Genomic DNA, 18,622 nt, shown 5'->3' with positions numbered 1-18,622 from the left:
AAGGTTCATGCCATCCCCTGTTTCCAGCTTCAGGCCTTATCAGAGTCCTGTGAAGATGGAGTACCAAACTAGCAACACAGAAATACTCCATGTAAAAAGATCAGGTTTTGGGTTGGTTTGTTTTTGTTGGGTTGTTTGTTTGTTTGTTTGTTTTTGCTAACATTAATTGTCTTTCATGTACATAAGGAATGGTTGCAGCCTTAGGGGATTAGTATATATAGTCTTACATTTATTCAGCCGAACAGATACTGCTGACCTTAATTCAGAGACAGCACATACTTAAAACTTGCACATATGGGCTGTCCAAAGGAGCAATACACTGATAGAGGGTCCCAAACACACAACTAGGAAGTTATCAAATGTCTGTTCAACAGCCATGATTTGGGTCTCAAAGGAAGTAGTGAACTCAAAGTTACTAGACAGAGAAAAAGATACAGTAACCGAGAGCCAACAGCAACAATAGCAAGTTTTCACACCCCTCAAGCACTAAGGGATGTGCAAAGCACAGCAGCTTAGTCTCAAAAGAAAGTGAACTAGTTTCTTCCCTTTCCTCCTCTGTGAAGGAATGGTAGCAATCCCTTACACTGAGAGCAATCAGCACCCAGCCAGTAAAATCCAGATACACTGACACATACTCCGAAAGTGTTTTTGATGATCTCTTCCAGCACTTGAAGGGAGATTATAAGCAAGGAAGGGGAGTGATTCTTCACATGGTCTGACAGTGATAGGACAAGGGGGGAATGGTTTTAAACTGAAAGAAGGCAGTTTTAGATATTAGGAAAAAGTTTTTTTACTCAGAGGGTGCTGAGGCACTGGAAAGGTTTGTCCAGAAACATCATGGATGCCCCATCTCTGGACACTTTCAAGACTAGGCTAGACAGGGCCCTGGGCAGACTAGCAGGTGGCAACTTCGCCCATGGCAGGGAGATTAGAACTCAATGACCTTTATGGTCCCTCCCAGCCTAAGCCAACATAACACAGAAATTACCTTTTTTTGTTTGGTTGGATTGGGTTTTTTTTTCATAATGCTGGAGCTGGTAAGTAGGTTTCTTTGAGTCTGAGTGAAGAGCAGCACACACATGGGCCTCTTGGAAACCAATCCATTTTGGCCTAGTTCTATCAGTTCTGTTTTTCTACTTATGGTAATAAATTCGTGAACTTACAGAAAGTCACACAGAAAACATTAATACAATGTCCATCTTCCAGGCTCTCATTAACATGTTAAGAAACAGACAGCACTTCCATTATGTGTTTTTGTTTGTTATTTATTATTAATTTGGCAGAATCAGCTATGACAAGTTAAAGAGTAAAGCCACTAGCAGTTTTCTGATGTTTTTATGCTTCTTAACTCACTCAGGCTATGTGCAATGGTAGATGCTCCCTTTCAGAATAATTTTGGAAACAACTATCGAAAATAAGACAACAGAAATGAGTTCTGCACCAAAGCCAAAAACTAAAAGACAAAAGTAAACTAAACCAACAGTTTTATTACCAACAACTAAAGCAAGTTTTTCCCACCTAAGTCAAGTCCAGATTCTGCATTTTCATCTCCTATTCAATAAGGATTAGCCACTTCTATGAAGTACATGGTACCAACGCCTAACAGTATGCTCCAAACACTCACAAAATAGTTCTCACTTTCCTTATTGCAAATCTCAATAATCACCTCTTCATCTATATAGTAAGTAGAAATCTATTCTACGTTCCTTTAAGTGTACAACACACCACCGAATCTTCACATCACAGAAAGTGAGGCAACTGTTCTAAGGGTTTGTCACATGTCACAACTTACCAGCAAAGTGTCGCACCAGTCCTCAGTCCAGGTCCGAACTCTGCTCCAGCCAGCATTAAGAACACACAGCTTCTCCTCCAGGGAGGTCTCACTCCCTTCCACTAGAGCCTGGAGTGTGGTACAGCTTTCTGTGATACTCTTCAGATCAGTCTTCCTCCTCTCCAGCTCTCTCAGAACATTCTGAAACAAGAAGAGCCATTCACACACAGCACACTACAAACTAGCTCCAATCACAAGAGCAAGGGAGCCAGGTATAAGAAATAAACAATGTGCCATCTCCTGAATATCAATGTATGCTTTACATGAGGAAAGAAACATGTCTTGCCATACTGTACCAATTATTACTGATAACACCTGGCTGTTTAGAAAACTCTTTGTCAGTGACATAACGCAGTTAATTGCAAATACTTTCTGTAGCTTCTTAAAAAATCTTATTACCTGCGAGCTAAAATACTTATAGTTTATTATCTCTGGGAAAGAAACAAGCATTCAAATTATTACATGGATTCTAAAACCACCTCCAGAAAACATTAAGACAGAAAGGACTATTTTTCAGGCAATATGAAGGGTTTATCCTCCTGGTGGTGCAGTGTAACAGCTCACAAATTATTTGCATTGCTTACAGTGGTATAGTAAATTTACTTCAGTAACTATTTAACATGCTTGTTTGGAGAGAAATCTTAGGGATATTCCTACAGTAGAAGTGTAGTACTAATGACTGTTAATTCTGAGTCAAAATTGTGAGAAGATATTACGACAAGATGCTTTTCTAATTTTGTAAGCTTTGGAATGTAAAGATTCTAAACAGATCTATTCCAAGAGGAAAAGGTGACAAACCAAAGAGTGGAAAGATCAGAACAAGTGTATTAAATGACATTTATCGATAACTCCAACTATTACATATATTAGTTTTCACAATGTGAGAAAATCCTTTTCTCCAGAATAATTAGAAGACATTCTTCTCCCTCTGAAAAGCTGTAATTTATGGATGAAAAAGAAAATTACTCTCCTTATTTAACTCCTCATTGGAGTTACTGGAGTTTCTTGATTTGTATAGTCATACTTCTTAAGACTGTGCTGTTTCAATGAAAAGTTACAAGCTCAACTTCTCATTAAAAACATAAATGAGTTTTCAATTTGCTCTCCTAATAAGATACTTTCTAAAGACCAAAAATATTTTTCCTGAGAATTACAAACATCATACCTATGAATTGTGTTAGTGACACATTAAATTGCTTAGATACCTTTTAGTACTAACTACATAGCAATATCTTAATACTACTTCACTGGCCATTTAAGTTTGAGCCAAGATGCCTAAGATTAAACAGATCTGATTCAGTTAGCTACTGTACACAGACAATCAGATCTACAGTAACTTCATCATGTAAAAGACATAGGAACAAGGATTTAAATTCAGTTACTTCAATACAATAATCGCTATTATGTTTAAAACATTAATTTATCCTATGTGTTTTTAAAGCATGCTCACCTTAGCCCAGGCAATTTCTGAATCCAGGTCAGAAAGCAAGCTCTCCGAAGTGGATTTCTGCACCAACTCTGCCTCAGTGGCAGCCAGCCACTCTGACAAGGAGGCAGCCTCTTTCCTCATTTTGCGTGCCAGCTGGGATGCTCGTTCAAGATCTTGCTTTCCTTCTGTAACCTACGGAAAAAAGAAAAACAAAGATTTTAAAAGATAAGAAAAATGAAAGGGTTAGTCAACTAAGATATCCACTTGAATTCAGATATTTTCATTATAAAGATGTCATCTTGCAAAGCAAAGTACCCAGAAAAGAATAACTGTTTATAAACATCTGCATCTTACTATACAAAGCACAATACATAAGCCTGAATAATTTTAAATTAAGATATACCTAAAAGAAATATGCTTACAGCTTACTTATAGCTAATAATCACCAAGTTGAAGCTTAAAGTACATTCATTATATTTTTTAACTGAAATAGAAGCAAATACAGAATCCAGTATCATTTCACCCTGAAGGCAACTCCTAAACGCATTACAATTAGAAATCATCATGATATCTCCTAAAAATAAATAAATGGAGGGAGGGAGGGAGGGAGAGAGAGAGAGAGAGAGAATTTACATTGACTCAAACTTCTCACATGACAATTCAAAAGTTAAGTATCTTGCAAGCAGGTTTACAAACAGATGTAACATTGTATGAACACCTTAAGGAATAGCAGGTGAGCTTTAACAGAACCATGAAAGTTCTATGAACCTTCCTTTCTTGAAGAACCTCCCCTTCAGTAACCCTATGATCACAGAAAATCCAAGCAACATCAAGACTGTTACAAGTAACCTTCTATGTTTCTACTGATTGCTTCTGGCTGTTGCAAATGGTTTATGCAGTATCAAATGGCTTACACAGTATCAGCTGTAAAATCAGAAGTTTATAATGCCTTCTGACATCAAAACAATAAATAAAATTATTTATATGCAGATAAATGTCCATGTATAGATTTAGTTTTCTTACCTGTGCCCCGAGGTCATTGTAAAGAAATTTCAACGCTGTCAGTTGTTCATCCATTCCTTTGGGATTATCTGTCTGCTGTTTTTGCACAATTTGCCTTCCAGTCTTGATGACAGTTTCAACCTCCAGTTTCACTTCACTGAGGGTTTTATAGAGTTTCTAAAATATACAATACACAAATATATATACTAGTGATTAATTTCTAGTTCAAACATTCAGACTACTTCATTTGGTGCATGTAAGAGCTGTGCTGAGCTGTGGATTAAAAGCAAATCAAAGTAACACTGGGCAATGCAAAAATGTCTGTCAAACAGATTTTAAACTCCTGATCTTCCATATTTTACTCCAGTTTTCATTTTTACAGAAATAAATTTCATCCCAACAGTTCAGCAATATTTACCACATAACATAACCCACATCATTAGATTAACACTGTGATTTGTGCTTGATCTTTAGTAACTTTATTTAAACAGAACAGGTACAAAGAACTAAGCAATCCTGCCTGGAATCACGCTTCCCATGGGTCAGGGAAGGCAATTTTTTTACATAGAAACTCATCTGTTTATAGGTAACTCAAAAGAACTGCAGTGTTTTAGTTTTCAATTGTTCTGTAGGTACTCTGTAAAAAAAAAAAATTATAACGATACTTTCATCCCCTTGAAGCAAAATTTCCTTCCGGAGACAGACTAGGCTAGAAGAATCATACTTTAATGAAACAACTCCAAACATAACTTAAAACATTCCATACTTACCATGCACTTGTCCAGATGAGTTTGTATTACATCTGGATCAGTATCCTTCACATCTAAGACATGAAGCTCTGCTTTTACACTTTCTAACACACGCTTGCAATCCAACATGCGCTGCTCAAAGTTGGCTGGTTTCTGAAAAAGCTGATACTTTGTTGACACTTCACGGAGTTTTCTCTGTTTTAATGAAAATTATTTAAAGAAACTGATTTAAATTAACATCTGTAGTTTGATAACAATACTCTAAACTAATCCACCTTTCATGCTACTACAACCCAGGATACATGTTAACACCATTTGCAAAGCCACATTCCATCACCTATTTCTAATCTCCACATGTGGTGCAGAATAGCCCTAATTTTCTTCCAAAACATTCTCAAGATGTCCATTCTACCTTATTTTCAGTACTTATCCCATGATAATTATAGGACTTCAGCTTCCTTATTCATTTAATCTAGCACTACTTGTATCCTAGTGAAAGCATGTAGAAGCGTATGCTATTTGTTTTTGAGATTTGCTTGATCGCACCAAGCAATTTACAGACAGCAGTGTGCTATTTAATACCAGAACCTCTTCAAATTTAAATGCCTAGTGGTACTTTCGTATTTTTACCTGCAAAACATCCAACAGTGTTCCACCTCGGGGAGATCTGCATTCAGGAGAAGCAGGAGGGAAAGAGCGAGGACTTTTCTTGAGCTCCTCTAAGGTGGCCTCGTGAGCTGCAATTTCAGCTTGGATTTTCTACCACATAAAAACAGAAAAAGTTGTTACAGCACTCCTTGCAGACAGGGAAATTGCTTACTTACTACTTAATATCTGCCATGAGTAAATCCAGTCTGTAAAGTTAAATAATATCAGATTTTAAACTTAAACGTTTGATTATGATTCTATCATGTAAAATACGGCTCAGGTCACGGCTTGTTAAATCGAAAACAATTAAGAGTGTTATTCTATAAATTCTTCTTAAAATAGGAAAGCAAACCAGACCACAAAACCTGTCAATTAGAATATCAGTGCAGGAGTGAAATTAAACCTGCGTGAGTTAGTAAGTCCACACTGAATGCTATCACCAGATAAATCAAACTGATCAGTATTGAAAGCCATATTAGAATACCTGGGCCTCCTGTGGCATCTGAAAGGCATCTACCCTATCAGTCAGGTAAGATGTCAGTTGTCTATCCAGCTCCGCTAAGTTTTCCTGCAAGACCTGCAGCATGTGGTCTGTTTCTCGCATGGTCTGAAGCTGCTGTTCCAAGGCGATCTGTCGGCTCACAGCCTTAACAGGAAAGAAAGGTAGAACATGAGAGAGCATTTGCTCTGTAGGAATGATACTAATCTTTCTCAAAGCAAGGCAGGGAAGACTCCAAAGTCCTACAACAAAAAAACTGTCCTCTTAAATAAAATTTAAAAAAAAACCTGTGTGATATCATTAACTGACAAATATTTCTGCTTGATACAAGACATTGAAAACAAGTCCCTCCTGTCACTTCAGGAGGAAAGTAGGCTGTTAAAAAAACAGGCATTTCAAAAACTACTTATTCAGTGGGAATCGGGAACATCACGATATGCTGTAGCTTAGCGTTGTTTGATGCACAAACCTGAACATTTTCCTTCTAAACAACAAATAATGTCCCCCCTATTGAAGTTTGAAAATGGATGTTCACATTTCCTTCCTTCCACTGCCCCCCCTTAAGCAGCAAAACTTCTGAGTTCATTTGATCACTACTCCATGGGAGCACAAAATCCCTATTACCAGAGCACACATACGCCAAGATAGAAAGTAATTAACAACCCCACACATCAGCACTGCAGATATAAAAGCTGATAGCTTCCATACAGCAGTGAAATGCTACAAGGGCAAAAACAGTAGTAAATGCTAACAGTGACAGCTTGTAACACCCATAGCTTATGCAAATGCATTCATGTTGCTCACTGCAATGAGGATGAACCCAAATTCTCTCTGTGACAATACTTCAATAGTAGCAGGGAAAAAAAAACAACCTCCCCAATCCTACAGACTGGCTGGGGCCTGTGCTAACACAATACTCAACAAATGTATGCAACCTGAAATACAGCTAATTCTCTTCTATCTAGTAAACCTAGAATAGATGAGACAAGCACAGGAAAGGGGCAAGGTAGCAGATGGAGAGAATGCTTTCTAACTGTTCCCTTATGCTGTAACTTCTTCCACACATTTAAGTTATCTAGAAAAACACAGAGAGGGTTGGGGGAAAATGTGCAAGACAGAGCATGACTGGTAACAGGTAAAAAACTGTATTCTGCTCCTCAGCTATTATTCCAAATTGAAAGCAGCTGACATTATGAAACTTCTTCCTAGTTTCCTGTGTTGAAGCTTTGCATCCATGATTTCAGCTAAGAGGAAGCATTTCAGCCCACTGAGTTGATAAACAGAGCCTTCAGATTCTTACCAAATGACTCAATTCCTCATAGCGGGCATTGAAAGCCTCCAGTTTTTCACTGATGATATCATCAAGAATCCCTCCATCAATCAGTGTCTGCCCAAGTTCCCGAATCTGGGTTCGATTATCAGCTGGATGACGCAGGACTGATTCCAGAGACTAATAAGCAGAAAAAGTTGTAAAGTCAATGCACTGAATATTTCTGAACTTTCAGAGGTAGAAATCTGGCTGCATGCAACATTTACAATACACTTAAGACAAAAAGTGTAAAGAAGTATGAATAAATTATCGCTTAATCCATGAAGGCACAAGGCAAATATAGCAGTTGTTTTGTCTTATGTAACCAAACTTCACAGCACTTCTCACCTATTCATCAACATTTCACACGGTAGTGCTGGAAGGAATTAATTTACAGATGATAAAAGAGCGCAGTGTTTCATCTCTGCATGGTATCAAAATTGGCACAATTGTTATAAACAGTAAAATTCATATTTTTGGAGGGGTGGAGGGTGTTGGTCTGACAATATACATTCCAAATTCAGAGTGCTATGTTAATGGGAAGAATCAGAATACTCAGCACACAGTTCAGTATCCTACTGAAGAGTAGAACTCTTGTTCTTTCAAATGTGTCTATCTGAAAAGTCACCAAAACAACAGAATGAGAACAATACCTCAAGAGCCTCATTGACAACATCCAACTTATCAGACAGGTTTTCTGTCATTTGCACTCTTTCTTCTAGAGTGTTTAGCCAAGCTGTTTCTAAATCAAGATATTGAAGCAGCTCAATCCAACAGGACCACACCTCCTAGAAGCAACAGAAAAACTGAAATTAGCCTAGAAGGTCAGGCACAGGCTTGAAGAAATTATATTTCACAGGTATCTCCCCAAGAAAGAGAAGTAGAACACGTTCAAAAAATTGAGTGTTCTATAGTAAATACTTCTATAGTAAAACTTGTTACTATAGAGGCATGACAAAAATAAATATGCAAAACATATACAAAAGTCTCTAAACTCATACTAAAAATATCAGACGTCCAGATACTTGTACCAATTTAAGAATGTAACAAAAATCCACCCACTCCTCCTGAAATGTAGGACGTACACAAACCATGAACAACTTGTTCTAATTATTGAGAAGTTTCTGTTGTTTCTGAAGAAACATGAATAGATAACAAAGCTCTGAGTCATTACCCATCTGTACCAGTGTTGATTATGGAACAGATCTTAAAAGCGAATTCAGATGGATTCTCATGCATTCAAAAGACCTTGTCTCAAGAGAAAAACCTTGGAAAAGCACCACTGCAAAACGCTATGTCAAAGTTTCTGGTACAGGTATTTTTAGCATCCTTCTCCATTCATGTCACCTACCTGAGTTTTGTTGGAGATCTGCTAGTCTTACCTCTAAAGTGTGGCATTTCCCCCGGATCCGATTACACAGTAGCTGGTAGTTCTCCAACACAACATTCAGCTCAGTTGCCAGCTCCTGGCCTCCAGATGGCACCTTAGTGGCCAACATCTTGATGTTGTCCTTGAGAATTTTCACTCGCACCTCCTTCTGTAGCACATCCTCTTTTGCTCTCTGCCCAAAAAGAACATATTACACAATTAAACTGCCATGTATTCCGCTGTTAACCACTCAAAATAACCATCAGCAGTTCAACACCACAAACACAGATGCCAGAATATTCTCAAGTCTAAGCACAACAAAATTTGGCTAGAAAGATCATATTATTGGCTGTTGAATTTTACTCTAATCAGAATTTGGGAAGCAGGATAACTGAAAGGTAAGAGACAGACTTGGAATGGACAACATGAAAACAACTAGAAGGATTCAGAAATAGAAATTATCCTTAGCTCTTTCTTTTCAGGTTTCAAGGACAGTTTTATGAAGTTGAAGTACCTCTGATATATAAGGCATTGTAGTTTATGGGAGAATTAAGTACATGACAGCTCTATTGTTGGACATATTGTTCTAAATGTAAGGCAATCAAAAAAGAAATTCTAGTTAATGAAAGGGCAAAGGATAGAGATCTGTAATATTCGATTTTATGATTATCGCAACCTACCTCACAGCGTTTAAAATTTACTCCCTTAAATTAGTGGAAGCTCCATTCAAATAAGAGCAGAATTAGGCAAGCTAAAGAGTTTTTCAAAATGTTATGTAAAAATAAAAATGCTCTGGGGTCCAATACACAGAGTGCTCTTCCCAAGTACTAGAGGCAGGCACAGCATAACACTCTTGATGCACATATAAGACAATACAGTTATTACAGTAAAAATTCACAGGCTCACTGACACATCTGCCAGATTAAAAAGTACAGAATATAATCTGGATTTGATGGAGGTTAACTGTGCCAAATCTCTCAGATTTCCCAAATTAAAAGAAAGTGTTGGGTTTTTTTTCCTGGCATGTTCTCAGCAGGCTGTCAGACTTTGAAATATCAAATGGCTTCAAAGGACACAGACATATTAAAACACTTGTCAAAAACTGCTTCAGAAACCCCTTTAAAATAAAAAAAAAAAAAAACAGTTCAGATCTTCAAATAGATTTGTTAAAGCACTTGTAAGGAGCAGAAAGAAACCTTTATTTTCCACTCAGGGTAACCATGTAATGAATAAGTCAAAATATTTGTCAAGACACACCTGAACTCCCACTGAATTGTTTGAAAACAGAGAGAATTACTGTTTGCTCTGTACATACAATCCAAGAAAATAACCTATGCAGCTGATAATTTATATTGAGTCAAAAATAAATCCTTCACTTCTTTGTCAGTAGTTCCTAAATTTGAGGGATCAGCACAACTACTTACAACAGATGAGGAACACAAGATAACCTTCATTACAAAGCTGTTTAGAACTGTTTTTCTAAATGCGGAGTTACTATAGCATGGGACGAGAAATTGAAGTCCAACAGCTGGAAGCAGAAGAATATGGTTTTATAACTGCTAACTTAGACTGACAGAATATCACATCTTCCTCTAGTTTATTCTCCTATAATGAGGTACCATATTCTCAGGATTTAATGCATCGCAAGCCTTCCTGGCTTAGAAGGCTCTGTGTGCTACTACTCATTATAAAATCTCTATGCCTCCTGGCCAAATATATTTGCATTTACAGTTCGTGATTTAAAACAAAAATTTCCATGAAGATGAAAAACAGCACTAATCTTGTCAGTACCTGAGCTCCTTTACATACAGATGATAATTTCACAAAAGATCAGCCCCTAGAAACCATTAAGTTTTGTTTCCCTTTAATCAGGTCTCCCCAATGACCTGATATGCCTGACCTTCATTTCCTCCACAGCGTTCTCTAACTCTTCAGGGGACTTGTATTCAAAATCCTTCTCCAAATATTCTTCTTCAGCTTGGGTCATCCATTCTTGCATCTCTGCCAAATCCTTCTTCAGATTTACAGCTTTTTCCTGACTTTCAGACAGGCGATTTTTCTGACTAATGATCTAGAATTCAAGGTGAAAAAAGAAACAGCAGGTTTGGTACATAAATGTCCTTGTGTATGTGAAAAACCACAGGTTTCTGTTAAAACATTTTCTACCAAAGCATTTTTCAAGCCATATTTATTAGCAAAATTAAAATTAGCTGCCCAACCCCTTCCTCCCCCAGTTCATGTCACTTTCAGCAGATCAACAAAATCTAGAGGTAAGAAAGGGAAAGAGGAAATAGGTTGTTGTCCTCATTGCATGTAAACTGCTGGCAATTCCTAGGAAAACTGTCATATGGGGGGAAGGGGAGATGGGAAAGGGGAATACAAAAGGTGAAGAAAACATTCTTCTGATCACAGATATCACATAGTTAGGTACATTCTTATACAGAACACTTAAACAGCATCGGGCCTCACACCTCTCTACAGCCCAGCCAGACTGGATAATGGTTCAAGGTTCATCAACAGCAAGGCTTTCCTTCTCAGCCACTGTGATGAAAAGTAAAATGTTTCTGCAGAAAGCAGAAAGCTTCCACCCAAAAGAAACATCCACATACTCCAGACTGGCAGTGGCAGTCCATTTATAGCCATTTATTTTTTAAAGCTGCCTGGAAGGAGGCTGAAATTACTCAGAGTCAGAATAATATTTCAAATTTTAGAGGCAAAATTAGGTGGTCAGATTTTTTATTATTTTTTTTTTCCCTGAGAAAAAGAAAAGCAGTATGAAGCAAAGTAAATGTTTCATTTTTATATATAAATAATTAAACTGAAAGGAACACAGTGAACTTTTCAAATACCTAGTAATGCACATATTTAAACAAAATCCCTGTTGCAGAAGGATTCCCTAACATATTTGCACTTGTGAAGGATTTAGTGTGCCAAGTTGAATTTTAGCCATTTTGATAGCACAACAAGTAAAGTATATTTGTCAAAGAGTCAAAAATATATTGTTAAGAGTTCAGAGAAGGGCCATGAAGATGATCCAAGAGCTGGAGCACATCTCCTGGGAAGACAGGCTGAACAAATTCAGCTTGTTCAGCCTGGAAAAGTGAAGGCTGTGGGGAGACCTCATTGCAGCCTTTCAGTGTTTAAAAGGCATTTATAAGTGTGAGGAAAATCAACTTTTTATGCAGGTAGATAGTGATAGGACAAGCGGAAATGGTTTTAAACTAAAGGGAGATTTAGATGAGATGTCACCAGGAAGTTTTCTACTGAGATAATAGTGAGGTGCTGGAACAGGTTGTCCGGAGAGGCTGTGGATGTCCCCATCCCCAGAGACGTTTAAGGCCAGGTCAGATGGGGCCCTGGGCAGTCTATTCAAGTACTTGATCTAGCAGCTGGCAACTTTGCCTGTAGCAGGTGAATTCAAATATGATGATCCTTGGGGACTCTTCAAGCCAAGCTATTTGTTGTATAATTCTATGAAACTGTTTCACTGCTTCACCTCTTCACCATTCTCCCAGTGTCATGCAAATGAACAGATGCAGTAACAAGTAAGCGCCAGCAACATATGAAGAACTCACCTGCTTGCTCAGTTTCTCCCATTGTGTCTGGCAGTCAACTAGCCTAGATTTTGCCCAAGTATTTATGCCTGCAAAAGATTGACTTCTAAAAGCTGACTCTAGTTCTTTCATCTCTTTCAGTGAAGGCTCAATCTTCTCCATTTCATTAACAAAAATCTAAACACACATAGAAAATAGAAAATAAATGTATAAAGTGCCAATGATTTTGTAATTTTAAATTACTTCAGAGAAACTTTACTTTAAAAAAATAAATAAATAAAAAGTGATGTTTTCTGTAACAGACTGTTTAGAACAATCCTGCAGTGGCCTAAAACATCAGAGCTGTGCAACTAGAAATACAGCTTGCCATACACAGTGCAAACATTCTTGCACATAAGATGTCAACACTAAAACAAGTCAACTTTCTTGCAAGGCATGTACAACTCCTAAACCACACAAGTTTAATCATACATGCTAGTTTATTATTTTTAAATATCCTTGAAGTTTTATGCAGAAAGAACTTTTCACTGATAGATTCAAACTGTGTATTATAAAACTGAGAAAAAAATTAAATGCCTTTACAGAAGAGTTAATGTAAATTGTGGATATAGTGAAGACCTCTGAAATGTACAAAGCATTATGGCTATACACATAAGGAAGCACTTAAAACTTGGTTCTGAAGATAGATAAGACAATTCTGGCAGGCTTTACATAATACATCATAGGCAATAATAGTAGCAAAACAATAAAGAGATGGTAAACATATGATTTCAAAAGATTCCTTAGGAAAACAAAACTCACTGTGCACTGGTCAAGCTGTCTTTGAAGTCCTTCAGCATCTCCTTGGGCAGCCTTTTCCGTCAGTAAGAAGCTTTTCACACCATCCATCCACTTCTGAACAACTTTTGAATTAGTCTAAATCAAACACAGTAGCAAAGAGTTGATAATGCCGTGAGTGTATGGCAGATGTGTTTCAACTGCTTTAATCAGTGTTAAAAGAATGTTCCAGAATGTGCAAGCATTCCATTCATTCTACATCACACCACTTCTATTATTTTCTTCCTTCAATTTCTCCATTCTTAACTTTAGGTGAAAATTTAATTCCCAGTAGTGATACTCTTACAGTCATGGTTTAATTGGCACTGAACTCATCCTGGATATCACACAGAAATGCTGGATAAAGTAAGAAGACAAGCATGGCTTCAAGAAGTATGTGGCTACGCTTCACATGAAAGACTTGGTGGAACAATAGAAATTATTTTCTTCCCACAATAAACTACGTACAGCCACTTTCACCACACTCTTTTGAAGGGTCTGCTGCATTCCAATAAAGAAACATGGCCCCTATAGGTATTTATGTGAGAAGATGAGGAGAGTGTAATAGCAAACATATTTGAGAGGTGGAAGCTCTGCAGGGAAAGCCTCAAAGAGAAACATAGGCATAAAAAGGAAATACTGCACAGGATTAGACTAAACACAGAAAAATTCTAACTGCTGGGGCCAACAGTAGCTACTGTAGGTACTCAATAAAGCAAGGCACAGAAATAAATATATAAATAAAGAATTGCAGTCACCTGACCAAAAATTTAGCAGTTGCCTTATATTCTGGGTGAAGTGGGATTGGAGGGTTGCCATCACCTTCCCACACAATTGTGAATGTTCACTATCACCCTTACAAACAAAACCACTACAGACTTCAAGAAGAGATTTTTCTTGTCCTGATTCAACTATGTTATATGATCGCCATTTTCAATAATATAGTTGAACTTTTTTTAAACAAAAGTTTTGTTGCTTTTTTTTTAAATGGATGGTATCTTTCTATTTTGACTCATCTGTCACAACAGAGCACTGTTACTGGAGAGTCAAGTCAAAGTTCATCAGCATTATCTTCTATTCTACACATCACCAATGAAGAAAACACACACTTGTCTTTCAAGATAATACATTATAAACTGCTTTAAAAAAAGGAAGTCAGAACTAATGAAAACCCATTAGACTAAGATCATGCTTATATTTAGGACAATGCTATTAACAGAGGTCAGAGTCAGGACACTTTCCTCAAGCCTCTTCCTTTCTGAAGGAATTCTGTGCAGTTCATTAGCCTGAACATTTTCCAAAATCAGACCCCAGGAGGCTCTAACAGGAAACCACAGTTTAAAAATATATATACCTATATATATACACACAATTATATGAAGTTGACATTTGACAAGGCATTTCAGCTTACACTTAATTTAGCTTGCTTACAGAAAGACACGCACAGCTAGCTAAAGATAATAAGTAGCTAAAATGAATTAAAAGGGATTACTTACAAAGTTAGACACATATTTAAATAACTTGCTGAATCAGAAGCCAAATATACAGAAGTGCAATGAAGTAAATGCTCCTGCACTGCACAGGTAAATAATTATCAACTCTAAGACACCCAGCATAGGCCGTGGATGGGTAAGAGCTCCCATTTGTTAGAGGCAAACCAAAATGATGGATCGATTTCTAAAATTTATTCCAGCAAGGAAGAACAAATGTGCTGAATATCACCTTTTGAACTCCCAAAAAAGCCACATTATGTACAGCTATGCAGTAGATTTAGAAGACCTCAAGGTAATAATCAAAAACATAGCAAACAAATCACATGGTATTAGAGACAGAATAAAAGGTACAGAAGTTTTCTAGCAAATATAAGAAGTAATTGACCAAGGGAGGGAGACTCGTCTACTTTTCCCTTCACATGACTATTATGGAAAATATCAAAGCAAAACCAATAAAGCTCAGAAACAGACCATGTCACCAATGCACACACTGTCAGCCTGGGGGAGCCTCTATCACACCAGAAACTGCAGAAGCGACATCTGTGAAGCAGGTCCTACAGACAGATCTGTCATTGCCTTGTTCATCTGACTAACGAGGGCATTTTAAGCCATGTTCACTTGTCTACTTATATTTTCTTTTCAAGAACACAAATGTAAGGAGTGCTGCTGTAGAACCTCTCATTTTTAGAAGAGAATTATGAAAAAAGGAAAAATTAAACATAAACACTTGTGCACAGTTGTAAGTAACCACATGTTCGTCATCCACTAATTCCATTTTTCCTCCCTCCCCCTTCTATAGTCAGATACTTCACCTCCTCTCCTAACAAGTACCCAGTCATTATAAATCAAGCTACTTTTGTGACTCTGGTATCACATCTCCAGTATTAACTCATTCAGAGTCTGCTCCACAATGAAGAAAAAACACACTTTTAAATAAGTAGGTCTAGCTCAGTGCAGCTACAGATAAATCACAACAACTGGAAATACACAATAATTTGATGAGCAAAACTGATAAGCACATATGAGATTGAGAAATGCTCACACGTAAAATATTCCATCATCCTAAACTGCTAATAAGCTTAAATAGAAAGAAAGGGAAGAGAACAAGGCATTGACCTAAATGTGTATCTCAGAGTCAGGAGAAAAATTAAGGACAAAGAGCTTGCTCGTCAAAAAAAAAAAAAAACAAGGACGTGGATAAGCCTGTAAAAGTTCATTTCTTTTAGGATCCAGTTCAAACCAGATCATTTTAGCAAATCACAAGGCAGATTCCACTGACCAGTGGTTCCTCCTCAGCCTGAGGCTGCTGCAAATAGCTACAGAAGGATGGATTCTAAAGAAAACAGACTGAAAGCAGAAGTTGTTTCAGAAGTATGTGTGAAAATACATGTATTCTTGAACATGTTTTAAAAAAAGAGGCTTTTATTTTGATGCTTTAAGTAACACTGCCTAACAGTAACACAGAATTACCACAAAAAAAGAAAAACTTACTTTGAAAAGCTTCAACTGCACCTACCATGGTTGGTTGGTTCATGGTTTTCATTACAACCTCACTAGGCTAGACTGGACTGCTATGCTTTTCCTCTCTGCTACCCTTCACGAAGCTTAGTAGTAAAATGAAAGGCATCTTAAGTCCTCAACGAAATTATTACTGAATGACACTTAAAGACTAGGAGCAAGCTTCTCCCTCCAGCATTCTTCTATGTCTAGTTTTCCATGAGTGTGGGTTTGCATTCTGCTTTTAATTTTAATTAGAATGTGTTACTCCTACTATGACTTTTTTTTTCCAAAATTTATGGTTTAAAAAATGGCTTTGAGGTTTTTACTTTTTCCAGCCATAATCACCAACAGATTGTCCAACTCTGTGTGCAACATCATCCAACTCAATTACCTGACCACATTAATGCAGATTTTGGTATATATGTATACAACTGTAATTGGGCACTCATTAAAGCTCCTGCCCTGTTGGAACTGGAAAACTCAATGTACCTAAACATTTTCTTCACTTGCTTTTTAACAGGCTGTACTAATTATGTATTATTGTTGACAGAAATCAAACTTGAAGGAATGGGTTTTTTGTAGCAGGTATGTTAAATGTCAGCCTAATAAAGAGTCAGGCATCTGACATCAACCACAACAGAGGGCACGCAGCCCCTGGCGGGATCAAGCCTTCAAGCAACACAGTTGACATACTCCTCATTCTGGTGCAATCTTTGCTTCTGGTCCTGGCAGAAGATGAATGCTAATTTTAAGTGCAAAACAGTGGTATTAGAAGATTAAAAAATATACTGGACATGTTAAAAACCACACATTACTCTTACACAAATACATTATATGCTATCAGGCTCTGTCCTGATCCACAAGCATTTCACTTTTCAGTCAGCATCATCTCAGTGCAAGAGTATAAGAAAGGCTGACTTCTATAACTATCGAGTTATAACCAAAATAATCCCTTCATTTTACCTCAAATAATCTCAACTTGGATGTAATTTCTTCCAGTAGTTTAACATCTTTGGAAGCCTTGAGCCTCAACTTGTCCCAGTGTCCTTGGATGTGCCTGAACTGTTGCGTGTAGGCCTTTGATCTATCAGAAGACCGTTTTTCCAAAGCCTCTGTTTCTTCAGCGAGTTTGTGTATCCTGGGCTTCTGGGCTTCCAGTGTATCACAAACAGTCTTCAAGGAGAAGGAGGGAAAAAATATACATTTGCTTTCATTATCAGGTGTAACAGATTCACATACAAGCACAAGTACATGAAAGTAGTCACATGAGCTGAAATAACCATTTTACTAAAATTAAGAAAGAACAATAGTTTACAATATAATGTGAGACATAAAAAAAATGCCACTGCTCTGTTAAACTAAGCACATTTGCAATCTTACTTAAAATTTAAGAGAAAATTCAGAACTGAAAAATGAAATCATTACCATTAATTTAACTTTATAGTATAAACATTTAATATAGATAGGTGGGATGCATGCACATACATTTTAATGCATTGCACTGAAGAAGAATGTCTTTTTTAATGTGCTTATGCTTTCATTCCTCCCTTTCTTCACAAGGAAGAAACAAAATAGAATGCACCATTTCCCCTAAAAGGATAGCTAATGATGCAGTGGTAAGATTGGGGACAGGGATGTATGCTTCTAAAAACAAGAGCCTTGTGCAACAAGCCACAGAAACACAGACTGCGTCAACCCCCTGATCAAGCCTATGCCTGAAAAATGTATCAGGGCCTGTCATGGTGAAGAAGAGGGAGCTGCTCAATCCCAGGCCCACAGGCAGTGCGTTACCCACATGTTGTTCTGATCTCCTATAACAATCCCTAAAGATCCCACACTGACATACTGTGTCTTCTCAGGTTAATTAGTCTTTGAAGACAACAGGAAAGAGGGATCCAGAGACAAATAGGAAATGACAAATCTCCAGAGGCCAAAAGTCATTGCAATTCAGCCAGGGTATGGACCAACAAAATCTCTGACAGCCTTAACCAATACAGAAGAAACATCAAACTCCCTTGTTCCTTGGGTTCTCAAAAAAAAGATTACTCCCTGCTAAACAGAGCATATGAAGAAACAGCCTTTCCCACACCCAGTAACTGGAATTTGAGAGCCCTTCCAGGGTCATCTGCAGCCCTCCTTATTTTGTCACACAGGAAAAAGAAAATGCACTTCTGAATTCAGCATTATTCTACAAAAACACTGAGATGTGTATGTGTTGGGGGGCAGGGGGGAGGGAAATATTTGAGTTTGAGTTTTTTGTGCATTAAAAAAAAAAAAAGCAGTACAGGAGATGCATGACTCCTTCCCTGACTAAGCCCTGGTACTTATAAAGTAACTGCCATCCATAGATTTTCAGATACTCTCTATGTTCTTAATAGGAAACAAAAATTCCACTTCTACTGTGCTGAATACCCTTATTGCTC

The 18,622-nt window shown here is 37.4% G+C and overlaps 1 protein-coding gene across 8 annotated transcripts in view; it reads right to left on the bottom strand.

Annotated features, from left to right (window-relative positions):
* UTRN (utrophin) overlaps window positions 1-18,622 on the bottom strand; it is a 331,818-nt gene that overhangs the window by 214,476 nt on the left and 98,720 nt on the right. For all 8 annotated transcript variants that reach the window (XM_015858079.2, XM_015858086.2, XM_015858082.2 and 5 more), the window contains 13 exons: window positions 17,163-17,372; window positions 13,192-13,305; window positions 12,412-12,567; window positions 10,737-10,907; window positions 8,850-9,029; window positions 8,121-8,255; window positions 7,459-7,608; window positions 6,144-6,305; window positions 5,642-5,770; window positions 5,033-5,206; window positions 4,284-4,439; window positions 3,282-3,452; window positions 1,793-1,972 (listed from right to left, as the gene is read on the bottom strand). In XM_015858079.2, coding sequence (XP_015713565.1) covers window positions 1,793-1,972; window positions 3,282-3,452; window positions 4,284-4,439; window positions 5,033-5,206; window positions 5,642-5,770; window positions 6,144-6,305; window positions 7,459-7,608; window positions 8,121-8,255; window positions 8,850-9,029; window positions 10,737-10,907; window positions 12,412-12,567; window positions 13,192-13,305; window positions 17,163-17,372 — 2,088 coding nt within the window. The remainder of the gene's footprint in view (window positions 1-1,792; window positions 1,973-3,281; window positions 3,453-4,283; window positions 4,440-5,032; window positions 5,207-5,641; window positions 5,771-6,143; window positions 6,306-7,458; window positions 7,609-8,120; window positions 8,256-8,849; window positions 9,030-10,736; window positions 10,908-12,411; window positions 12,568-13,191; window positions 13,306-17,162; window positions 17,373-18,622) is intronic.

Source organism: Coturnix japonica, chromosome 3, assembly GCF_001577835.2.
Source record: "Coturnix japonica isolate 7356 chromosome 3, Coturnix japonica 2.1, whole genome shotgun sequence".
In the NCBI taxonomy this organism is placed as follows: Eukaryota; Metazoa; Chordata; class Aves; order Galliformes; family Phasianidae; genus Coturnix; species Coturnix japonica.
This window is presented reverse-complemented; position numbering and strand designations above follow the sequence as displayed.